The sequence below is a fragment of the Artemia sp. Qi Xiang Cuo genome, chromosome 5 (assembly GCF_049724085.1).
Source record: "Artemia sp. Qi Xiang Cuo chromosome 5, ASM4972408v1, whole genome shotgun sequence".
Lineage (NCBI taxonomy): Eukaryota > Metazoa > Arthropoda > Branchiopoda > Anostraca > Artemiidae > Artemia > Artemia sp. Qi Xiang Cuo.
The window spans coordinates 10852609-10865113 of record NC_142798.1 but is presented as its reverse complement, the minus strand read 5'-3'; the positions used below and the strand labels follow the sequence as shown (position 1 = coordinate 10865113).

General features: G+C 32.2%; 1 protein-coding gene across 3 annotated transcripts in view; it reads right to left on the bottom strand.

The window, feature by feature from the left end:
• waw (Translation factor waclaw) overlaps positions 1-12505 on the bottom strand; it is a 554624-nt gene that overhangs the window by 534871 nt on the left and 7248 nt on the right. Inside the window, exons 2-4 of one of the 3 annotated variants that reach the window (XM_089089340.1) lie at positions 10519-10900; positions 6257-6486; positions 1281-1399 (exon numbers count right to left, since the gene is read on the bottom strand). The exons of the other annotated variants lie outside the window; for them this stretch is intronic. Of the exons in view, the coding sequence (XP_088945466.1) occupies positions 1281-1399; positions 6257-6486; positions 10519-10885 (716 nt within the window). The 5' untranslated portion in view covers positions 10886-10900. The remainder of the gene's footprint in view (positions 1-1280; positions 1400-6256; positions 6487-10518; positions 10901-12505) is intronic. 3 annotated transcript variants of the gene reach the window in all.

The following is a 12505-nucleotide window of genomic DNA, read 5'->3' as shown; positions in this document are numbered from 1 at the left end:
AGGGGTGTCGTTTGGGGGAAGGGGGAAAGTTGCTGCCCCCCCCCAATAATTTCAAAAACATATGATACAGCCCATGCCACTTGACTATCCGGATATGAACCCCTTTTGCCCCCCCCCCCATAAAAATGCTGGAGGTTCACCCCTGATTATTTGTAAGGTATATTGCATATGAATCTTTTGGGGATTTTCCCGACTAATTGTCATTAGCATAACTATCCACAAACCCATAGATCAATATTTCCGCGTGAAATTCGTCCAACAGTGAAAACGTGTATCAGCGTTCATCAAAAATCTGGAACTCAATTCCAGCTAAAATCTGGGAGCACTGTGTTAAACGTTTGTTTTGGAGGTTGCTCAAAAACTATCAGAAAGTTAAATCTGCGGGGCAATAGTTTCAATTCTTTTTTTTATAAGTGTTTTTTGTTTTATTATTTATTTTGAGGCGGCTTCAGTTTTAGCGTTGTTTCCTTGGAAAGGCAGAAGTATGCTACTAGGCATGTGCGCTGTTTTTTAACATGTATTTATATTTGTGTTTGAATTAAAATAATCTAAACTAATACGTCCTATTTTGATATATTAGTAGGCTATATTCAAAATACTCGAGGAAATAGAATAGGAAATTTTAACCAAGTCTACTTATAATTATATTACCCTTATAATGTATTGTAATATATGTATAAAAATGCTTACAATGTATTTTTAAGTGCTTATCTGTTATAGCAACAACACTCAAGTTCTTAGTTGAACAGAACCAGTTTCTTTCTTTCTGTAGTTTGTTTCAGCTTAGCATGAGAGAGCCTGGGCACCCATAGGGCGGGGGGCAGAGGGGGGCTCCCGCCCCCCCCCCTTGCTGAATGATGCTGCCTTATATTTTATATTTTTGTTGTGAGATTTCTCTTGTACAGCATTGGAAGTTCCTATTAGACGAGATAGGCCCCCTCCGTATCAGCTTATGGGCGCCCATGTGAGAGTGTATATACACTACAATGTAAGTATATTTTAATTAAATATTTTATTTGGTATTTTGGTTAGGTTAGGTTATGTTAAGTTAGATGAGACACCATTTATATAATGCATTCTCGGGGGCTTGATTTCCACAATTCTCTGTTGTATTTTCCACAATTTTATTACTGAAATGTTTTATTTTCATCATACTTAGCTATATTTCATTAGGATTAACCTAACTTCACTTCTTGAGTGTTGTTGCTATAACTGATAAGTACCTATTTTTATAATATATTTATATAATATATTCATCATTTATTTATTTTTTGTCTAACCTGAATTTTCTTTCAATTCCTGGGTGTAATACTTTAACAGCTACACATTCTTTGACGTTCCCAGGATTGTCAGCTTTCAAACTTTCAAATGCACTTTCCGTCAACTTGGCCTTATAAACCTATGAAGAGAAAACATTTTTAAGGACAAAAATGATACAACCTATCCATCATTAGACAAAAACAGCAATTATAATATAACATATAATATATATATTATATTATAGCTTTATAATCTAAATTATAATATTATAGTATAATATATATATTATAATAAAACCTTTTCTGCACACAGTGATTATAATAAAGCAAATAACAAAAGGCATAACAATGAGGAATTATTTACAGACACTGAAATTTTACAAAATGAACATTTTTGCTCTATATCTAAGAGAAGTCATCAGCAAAGCAAATAGATAAATATAAAATTACACTTATAATAAATAAGTAAAACTTAAAACTAAACCAAAACTAAATCAGTCCTAACGTCATTACTCGAAGGAAGTTCCCCTGGGACTGAAAAACAAAACAGAAGCAAAGCAATTCATTCAGATAAAAAAAAATCAAGAAATAAATCAGGAGCAAGCTTTTAATGCAAGTCTTGCTAGTGATTAGCGCGCTAGACTTGAAACTCTTTGTCCGTGAGGACACGGGTTCGAGTTAAGGTGCCGCTGGTTTGAATGGGGGTCAGTGGCGTGACTCTGTATGCTCACCCAGAGCCGACCCAGCTGTAAATAGGTGCCTGGATAAATTTGGAAAAGGTAAAAAGGAAAGGTATGCAAAAGCACAGGATGGCTGGCCCATGACCCCCATTGCACTTCCTGGCTGAAAGGGCTATGAAACAGAGATCAGCATAGCCGGTAGGGATCGCAAAATCCAATACCGTATTTTTTACCTTTTTTTTTCTTTACCTTGCTGTTTGATAGCTAGCCTAAAACGTCATTTTGATACAAGTTCATCAGCATTAAGTATTAGTTTTGCTATGTAACATATTAGATCATTTAAATTAGATTTTGTATAATGTGTTGAGTAAATATCTTCCTAAATGTCTATTTAACCAATTATCCCGCTTTCTAGGGCTATTATGAGAGAAAGGTTGAGATAGCTAGGACAAGTTCTGCGGATGAAGAATGACAGATTGCCAATGATTGTCCTTGTCATCTAACCTTCTGAGGCCCAACGAAAAGCAAGTCGTTCTCGAATGGGGTGGAAGGATGTCGTAAGTAACAATTTTAGGGAATAAGAGCTTCTTGGGAGGGTGTAAAGAGGGAGGATTTGAATAGATTTGGATGGAGGACAAGCGTATGTAGCTGTGTTGGCCTCAGGCGGCTTGATGATGCAGTGAGTTGTTAGTAGTAGTTACTGTAACTTAACTAAAGTTTAGTTTAACTTAGTAAGTTTAACTTAAGTTTAATTTCTAGTGTCTCTTAAACACTCTGTTTAAAACTCAAATCCTTACAAATGAGGGTGCTTCTTTCGAAAAGTACTGTATGTCCAGGTTTTTCAAAAATATGGCTGCTCAGAGCTGATTTCAAAAGAAATAAAAACGCTACCCGAATTTAGAGCCTTTATTATACCATCCTTATGTTGTTGTAGGCGTTTTCCCAAATTTTGGTGGCTTCTACCAACGAAATAGTCACTGAAGTAATTTCCCTTTCCGAAATTATATTAATTTCAGAATTAATTATATTAGGAAATATTAGTCATTTTCCGAAGGAAATTATATTTCCTTAAAAGTTACCACTTTTAAGGAAATACATGATTTTTTAATTACTTGTAAGAACCACATACATATTCAACAGTGTAGAAACATTTATTTTTTCATTTCGTAGCGATTGTGTATGTAAGGAAAGTAAAAAACATTGGAAGGTTTATTTGAAGACTAATTTTATTTTTGACTAATTTTGGTCTTAATAAACGGGAAAGGATAACCGTTTCTAAAAGGGTTATCTTTGATTAAATTTAATTATTTTGCGCCATAAGACTCGGAGGGAATATTTACAACATGATCCATAAGAGAATTTACTACACCTCTTCTGAGGGGTAATTAAAATTAAGATAAAGGGATCTGTTGTTTTGTCTCAGCTTTCTATAAATTATCCAATCTACTTTATCACTGCTACAAATAATTAACAGATATAAAAGTGGCATTTTACTTGCGTTTTCAGTTTCTAGAATATACTAAAGAGCATGGTTAACTTCTAAGAGTGGAAACTGGAACTAGTTTCAGCAAAAAAAAACATCAGTACCATCTATCATTTGTCGACACTTGGCATTTTTGCAAGCTTTGTAATAGTTTACCTGTCAGGAACTGAGGATTAGACACTTATTATTACACTAATTTTACCAACTACATAATTAAATTAATTATTCTTATTATTATTACACTGAAAAAAAAGGCCGTCGCCAAACTCTATTTACAGCTACTAACGCAGCGAATCATTGCTTCGTTTAAGATGAATTATTCCCATAATAAACAAAATTTTAGTCAGCTACTTGTCACTAAATGGTGTTTTAAACAGAGTAGCAGGGTGATAGAGATTTTATCGGGTAGAACTAATTTTTTCTTCACATTTATCAGTTTTCAAATGCTAATCGTATTAAAAACTAAAGATTTTTTTAAATTCATAAGTGAAATCGCGTATCTGAAATATTCAGCACGATTCAAACTTATGGTTTAAAAAAATGCAAAATACACTTAGGATTTAATATGAGATTTGTTTGCGCAAAATGTAACTATAACAGGCCTTAAGGGTCTGGATTTTACATTTTTGAGGCAAAACGAGGACAAGAAAAAACATTTAAAAAACAGACTACAAACATAAAAATAATATCTACTAGTGTATTTACACCATCAGTAGGTTCTGAGACTACACTGGCTATACATTACAGGGGCGGATCCAGGATTTTTTTAGGGGGGACACAAAATAGGTTGATCTGATAAACTTGCGTTAGGACCAAGTTTAATTAATACAAACTTGCGTTATTTAAGTAAATTACACTACTTTAGATATGTTAAGGGGGCGCCCACCTCGTCCCTCCCCACCGTACATTACGTATGAATTCAACTTTCTCATAAAAAAAAAAAAAAAAAATTAGTCGTCTTAGTGCAAATTAATTAAGTAGACAGGCAGCGTTAATCGCCAAGGACAGAATTCATGCCCAGTCCAATTTCTGAATGGTCTTTCGTTTATGGTAAACCGACTAAAAACAACCGTTATTTGTGATTCACATCAAATCATCCGATCCAAGTAAAAAGGGGTGGTTATTTCTTTAGTTGATAGGGTATTAAAATTAGCATCACCAGAATACATGAGTAATCAACTGATTTTTATTAAGGGTATTCTAGTAGATAATGGCTATACGGAAAATATGATTTCTCAAATAGTTGAAAAAAGGAAAAAAAAAGTTAATGGAACCAGAAATATTAGAAGAAGATGGGTCAAATTAAGAAACAAATTACATAACTTTGCCTTATATCCCAATGTTGTCACAAAAATTAAGATGAGAATTTAAAAAAACATAATATAAAAAAACATCGTTTAAATCAGGACAAACTATAAGATCTTTGCTAAATAATGGAAAATACAAGGAACCGAGAAATATACAAAAGGGAGTATACAGAATTCCATGGGCTTGTGGTAAATTTTATGTGGGAAGAACAAAACAGATTTTAGAAATTAGGCTACAGCAACACAAGAATGCCATAGATTGCTCTCTAAAACATAATAAAACACAGGAAACGTTTGAGTCAGCTGTTGCAAAACATCTTTATAATTTTCCTCATCATAGTATTTTATTTGATCAGAAAAAATGGTAGATACATCTGTAGGATTTTTGGAAAGTTTCAGAGTAATCATAGAAATAAAAAAGATAAACTATGCAGGTAATAGTATCAATAGAGATGAAGAGGAATTTAGGATCAATTCAATTTATAATAGTTAAATTAAAAAGCAGGTAAAACATTCAACCAGTACTGATTTTAATAATTGTTCTGAAACGAATGATGACCTTGCGAACGAAGGTCATAACGGGTTAAATACTGGGAAAAGTAAACGAACTGCAGCTAGGCTTGCAACCAAAATAACCCATTCAATTTATAATTCATAAATTGGTTGATGAACTTATGAGATTTAATTAGGGGTTATGGGCCGGGGGTTAGGTGACCTTTATTGTTTTGTTCAAGTATAAATAATATTCTTAATTTTTTGATGGATTTTCATTTATACATTGATTGTGAGGAGACGCATGGTACCATAATGGACATTTGCTTTTGTTTATTGCGTTAAATACGCCAGTTTATGGAAGTTTTATTTAAGACGTGAGTTTGATTCCTACTTATTTATTTATATTTCTTTCCTTTTCTCTCTCTCGTGTGTTTAGTTCTGTTGTATTTCGATGTATGTTTTTTTTTTTAAGAATGAACATTTTTTTGTTTTCTCTTTTTTTTCCGTTGAGAAAGGCTCCCGGATGTGGGGCTGAAATATTCGGAGTTATTTTTAATTAAGTGCTTATTTTGTCGTTATTTATTCACTGCTTCATTAAGATTAAACCCGTTTTATCTTGCTTAATTTTTTGCATTGACGACGGCTTAGCAGAAGTGTTTGCCCCAAACATTTCCTTTATTTTTTCTTTTATTCCATGGCTGGAAATTACTTTCATTTGGTTTTGTCTTTTCTTTTTATTTCTTTTCCTTTTTCCTTTGTCTTTTCCTTTTTTACTTTATAGCTAAAAATTACTTTCGTTTGGTATTGTTTTTTCTTTTTTGCTTTCCCTTTTTCTTTGTTTTTTCCTGTTTTATTTTCTGGCTGAAAATTACTTTCGTTTGGTTTTGTCTTTTCCTTTTTTTTTTCTTTTCCTTTCCTTTTTTTATTTTAAGGCTGAAAATTACTTTCGTTTAGCTGAAAAAAGGCGATGAATTTCCAATTGTTGATATAAGCATTTTTTTTTTTTAATTAAGAAGTATAATTTCCACGTACCTGAGCAACGCATCCTGAGCCAATAGGAACTCTGTCAATCTTGACAAAAATTTCTGAGATTGGTCTGTGGAACATTTCTTCAATGATTGATTGTGTTTTACCCCATCTATGAGGTTTAGTTCTGTGTTGTAGGCAGCATAAGATGTCACATATATCAGCAGGGAAAAGATCTCGTCTTGTACTTGCCCATTGACCAAGCTTTGTAGCTACAGGTCCAGCAAGTTGAATAGCTACAAAGAGAATGAAATAAAAAACTGATTAAGTTTTTTTTGCACACAACTTTTCTTCTACGAAGCGTTCTCAAAAAATGGGCAAGATAATTCCAGAGTCAAGAGTCCTTAAGCGTCAGACAGATTTCTTTTTTAAATTAATTTGACTGACGGTTGGGCGAATCCCATTGCCTGACAAAAACTTTTTTTCTGGTTTAAAGTCTCTCTTCTTTACTGTTTCGATTTCCTCTAGAAGAAGATCTTGTCTTGGACTTGCCCATTGACTGAGTTTTGTACCTACAGGTCAAGCAAGTTCAATAGCTACCAAGAGATTGAATAGCAAATGGGTTAAGTTCGATTATTTTTTATTTTTTTTTTGCACACAACTTTTCTTCTACAAAAAATTTCCAAAAAAATAAAAAAAAGTCCCTAAGCCAAACCCTTATGTCATAAAATAATGGGTTTGCTTGATAACAGGGCCAGACAACGAGTGAACAATTTTTTTTGGCATTCAAAGTCTCTCTTTTGTTACTGTTTCAATTTCCTCTGTGAGAAGATGGCGTCTTGTACTTGCCCATCGACCAAACTTTGTAACTAAGGTCTAGCAAGTTCAATGGCAATAAGACCAAGGAAATTTTGAAAAAAGCAAGTCTGTTTTTGCACAACTTTTCTTATACAAAAGAATAATGACATTTATCCAATATTAGTTCAATGTTAAACCCATTAAAAACGAAGGGTTCCCCTTAGACGGTTAGGAAAGAAAACTAGTAGCCAAAGAAAGCAACTTTTGCGACAAAATTTACGAAAAAGATAAAGAAACAACAACAGATGGTTTGGGAACACGAGGACTCTTAATATTAGTCCGAAAAGATGTTAAATTGTGCCGAAGCTATACATTTTGTGACATTTCAGGTGCTACCACTACTGCCTGATGCCCGTGAACAGAAATGGGTATTCCCATCCCCTAACATCGGTACGAACCCCCCCCCCCCCTAAAAAAGAAATAACAATGTTTTGAAAACAAAACAGCGATTTGCAGTTTGACATCCCATTGCTCCTTAAAAACCTCCTACCTGAGCCCATAAAAATTTTTAAAATGCCTACTTTATTATAAAATGCCTAATTTGACTATATTATTACTAGCAAAGATTATGACAGATTGACAACTCCTATTTAGCACTTTGAACAAAAACTTTCTATAAGTTAAAACTGATTACCCAGCAAACGCTTATTTTGCATTTATGAACAATAAAAATCTACAACAATAAAACCAAACTATAGATGCCATAAAGATAAAAGTAATTGAAAAAAAAATGAAAAAGATGATGTGCGCATTTTCTATGATGCTACATATGTTTATGTGTTTGTAATATTAACTTTCTAATATATTTTGTAGACCATATATTAGCTAAAGAAGTGGCAGTGGCGTAAATTCACGAAAATTTATGGGGGATTGGCAAAATATGGGCTATTGTGAGATGTTTTTATTTTACCACTGAAAATACAAAAAAAAAGAGTTTTTAAATGGAAATACTCAAAATTGTACTTTTCAAAACCTAGAGAGAAAGAAATATGCCCCATCCCCCTTTGACGTCCCTAAAAAGTGCGTCTTCTTTTTTGAGCTGTCTTGTTTTGTCATGGCATTTACCTTCTGTTTATATTAATATAAGTTTATGTTATCAAACTATGTAAGAAAGTTTGTATTATATAATATGTACAAAGAAGTTGAATGTTATATAATTATGATGCTATCCTAAATTTGACGATGTTATACTAAATTACATAAAGTCAGTAATCAACAATGTTGGACATAGGGACATTAGGCAAAACATTGGGGGAGATGGAATTCAAAGTATCTTCGGCATTTTCGGGTCCAATAAGGCCAACTGATTACATCAGTCAAAATAACATTTTGTTGACTTGTCAGGTTTTTTGAAGTCTTGTACATTACTAAATTATGTCTTTATTTAGAATTTTTTTAAAGCAGAAAACTACATTCAAATTTAGGTAGACGAAATTAATAACTCGTATGTATAAAGATACTCAAACAAGTGATGATTCTGAAAGCATACAGACAATAGTAAAATAAGTTAGTGAAATTAGACATGAAATGATAAATTAGGAAATGCATGAATCTTTTAACAAAACAGAGTCACAAATCAGGAAATAAAACTTTGCTATACCAACTAACATTTATTTTTTCATCCATCACTCTGACTTCTTTAAGGTCTAAAGGAAGATGAAATTCAAGCACAAACCTGAGAATATTCGGGGGAGGGGGTAGGGAGGATGGTAGATGGGCATGTTTAAAAAAATATAGAAAACAGGTGACTTTATGAAAAGCTTTGGACCATATCGGGCAGAGCATAAAAATTCCCGCGGTTTTGGGGACAGAATCTCTATTGAACACCCCCTTCCTCCAACATATGTACCTGTGGGAGCATGCTAGAGTATTGTGCTGAATTAATAAGCTTCATTCTAGTATTTCTTTATTCTTACATTTTTTTTTAATGCTTGGTAATGCCAATCTGACAATTCAGACTTCTACTTTTAATTGTATGACTATGAATAATCTTCAGTTGTAATCGAAATTTTTATAGTTTTTGGTTTTATAGATTTTTACTCCCAATTTTTTATTAAATGGAAAGCAGTCTCGAATTCAACCATAATCAACTATGTACAGAAAAACTTTTCCAAAGAGAAAAAAATTAGAAGTAAAATTTCTATTAAAGGGCAAGATATTTACAACCAAAAAGCAAATTCACATTTAGAAAAGTTCTTTTTCTTTTTTTTTATATAATAGTTCACCTATCCTTACTAGTCTTAAATACAAAATAGAAAAAAAAATTAATTTCTATTGTGTGAATTCTAAATAATTACAATTTGGTTTCTATGAATAAATGAACTGAATTTGGACATTAAAATAAGAAATAAACATAAGAAAGTTTGGAGTAGCTTGGATTTGGAATAAGATATAGGAGTAACAATTTGGAGTAACAAGTAGCCATCCTTTGGAGTAACAATTTGGTTTCTACGAATAAATGAACTGGATTTGGACAGTAAAATAAGAAATAAAGATTAGAAAGTTTAGACAGTTTGGAGTAGCTTCATGTCCCTTTCTCACAAAAGAAAAACTTAATATTAAAAAAAAAACCTGCATTAAAAATGTAAACAAAGAAAACTAAAACTTCAGAAAAAAGAACAATAATAAGCTGTTCTAATAATATTGTTCAAACACTGTTTGTAATCTATATTTTTTTTTCTTGTACATCCTAAATTCATTTAGTTATTTGCAATTTTACTGAAACAAGCATTTTGACCAAAAAACAAAGAATCAATTATCAAATGTAATCAGAAAAATGTGTGCTGCAACTTGACAAAAAAGAACAAACAGTCCTATTATAATTTACTCCATATTTATTTGAATATCTTCAAAATCCAGGGGGAGGGCAATTTTTTTTTAATTCTTTCAATGAAGATATTCAAAAAAGAGACATTTTTAAATGAAGACAACAATAAAAAATGATTTTTCAAAATCTAGTAGAGGGGGTGAACGTCATAATTATAGTGCCATTAGACAAGAATAAACCACAGCTCATAGTAACCAAAAATTTTAAAGGCAACATGCCTGATAATTTAAAAAAATGAAGGTACTTAATAATCTACTATTTATTTAGAATATTTCATTTGCAGCTTTTTCCTTTTTTGTGCAGTAAAATTTCTAAAAGAAAAATTGTCAAATAATTCAATCTTTCATATAAACTATCAGATGATGCAAATTTCCTCTAAAACTTTTCCCAGTTGAGAATTAAACCTTATTTGAATAAACAACAGACCAATTAATCATTTAAAAAGTAGCCATCCAAGATGATGATAGCCAATCAAAAACCAATCTTCCTCATTAAAAAAAAATAAAAAAAAGGGCTACACAAACTGTAGCCCCTTATTCAACCCGGCCAAAAAATACTTCTTCAATCTATTCTTGAATTACTTACTATTCTTACACCCATACTGATATTCAACTAATACAGAAAAAAAAAAATCAAAACTTACCAAACAGTAATGATTTTGACCAAGCTTCAAACCATTTTCCACTTGCAGATGTCACAAGGTAAAAAACAATCACAGGTGTAAAAATCACAAGGTATCTGACACATCTCATAATCACATGAAATATAAACAAACAATCATTGATAAAGACTTTTATCCATGAAACTACCAATTTTGGTTCACTGTTATTCACAAACACATCAGACACAGAAGGGTTCTTTTGCACTATGAAGGGCTGGGCTATTGCTGTAGCAAGAGCTGATTGAAACAAAAAAGGTTTCTTTTGCCCTTTTTTAAACAATGTACTTATGTTGATTCTGATCTGCCTCAGAGGCTGTCGAATGGAGCGAATACAAGTCACTAATGCCATCTGTTCATGCAAAATCTGTTTCACATTAGCAAAATCACAAAAAAACAATATTATTTTCATAAATAAAATATACAGAAATATGATACCCCAGTAAATTTGATAGGGAGGGAGCATACAAAAATATAGTTTAGGTAGGAGCAGAGGTTAGAAAAAAGGTTATGACGTTTATTGCTGCAGGTTATATCAACTAAAAAATTACAAACTGTATGACTTTTTTCCCCTTTAAGGGGAGACACCAACCCATTCACAAAAACAACCCTCCCTGTGAATACCCTTTGCAACGCATCAAAACATACATTACCTACCTCACAACCTAATATCAAGAGTTCAGTACCTACAAGCCTTAATTTTAAACATGATATGTGCAAGTAGACAAAATAATTTTTTTTTTTTTAGGGACATCAAGAGGATTTTTCATTGAAGGGCGACTGTCCAAAATTCATGCATAAAGGCCTACATTTTTGGATTTGTCCATAGGCTTGCAGGGCCTTAAGACCAATCTTAAGGACAGATTCCCAGCCCCCCCCCCCCTCCAGTTTGTGGGTCAAACTGGCCCATAATTGTATTTTTCTTTCACAATCTAACCTTTCAGTTGAGGTTTAAATCAACCTGCTAAATTATACATCTGTATGGACAATGAAGAATATTGCCACAAAACTGTTAACTATTTTATAGCATGGATCAAAATTTCAGAGGAATGAGGTTAAAAACAGGAAGTATATAGGAGTTTATTTTCTGAAAAAAAAAAAAAACTACACTGGATTAGTCTAAAAAGAAGCTTTAGACCTCAGTGACAATTTCAAAAAGATAGCAAGGTAGACAGAGGAGCCATGCATGAGAGGGGGGTATGTTCAATCATTCAAGAAAAAAAATTACAGAACTGTGGCACAAAACACTTCTATTTTAACTGTTTAGCCATAGATTTACTCATTGAATGATACCGTGATCTCTTTTTATTAATCTTCATCAATAAAATAGTCATGAAATACCCATCAAGTTGGCTAGACCAATTAGTCCCCTCCTTCCCCCAAATATTTTAGCTAATGCTGCTACGTATGGCTAAGCCTACAGAGAGTACCATTGTTTTAAATTACCAAAATGTACTTTTCACAGTTTTCAGAAGTTTACATCACATTTAGAGCATCTGCCCTAAATCTCAATTAGTGACTTTTAAGATATCACTAGGATGCCTTCCCCTCCCAGTTCAAGTGCAGAATGTTCTGCCATTTTTCAATTTAAACTGGAAAGTCCAAACAATAATTTCTAAAACTATATATATATATATATATATATATATATATATATATATATATATATATATATATATATATATATATATATATATATATATATATATATATATATATATATATATATATATATATATATATATATATATATATATATATATATATATATATATGTTTTCATTAATAGTATAAAAAGATGGTGCCCTTTGCCTCTGAAAAATCATCAAAAGGGATTGTAAAGATAAGTAATGAGGGTATAGTAAATAGGTCTCCCTTCCTCCTCTAAGGAAGATTTCCTAGCAAGACACAAGATTGTAAGCACATGTCGTCTTACAGCTATTAAAAGACAGCTGGACAAATATCTTTAGGT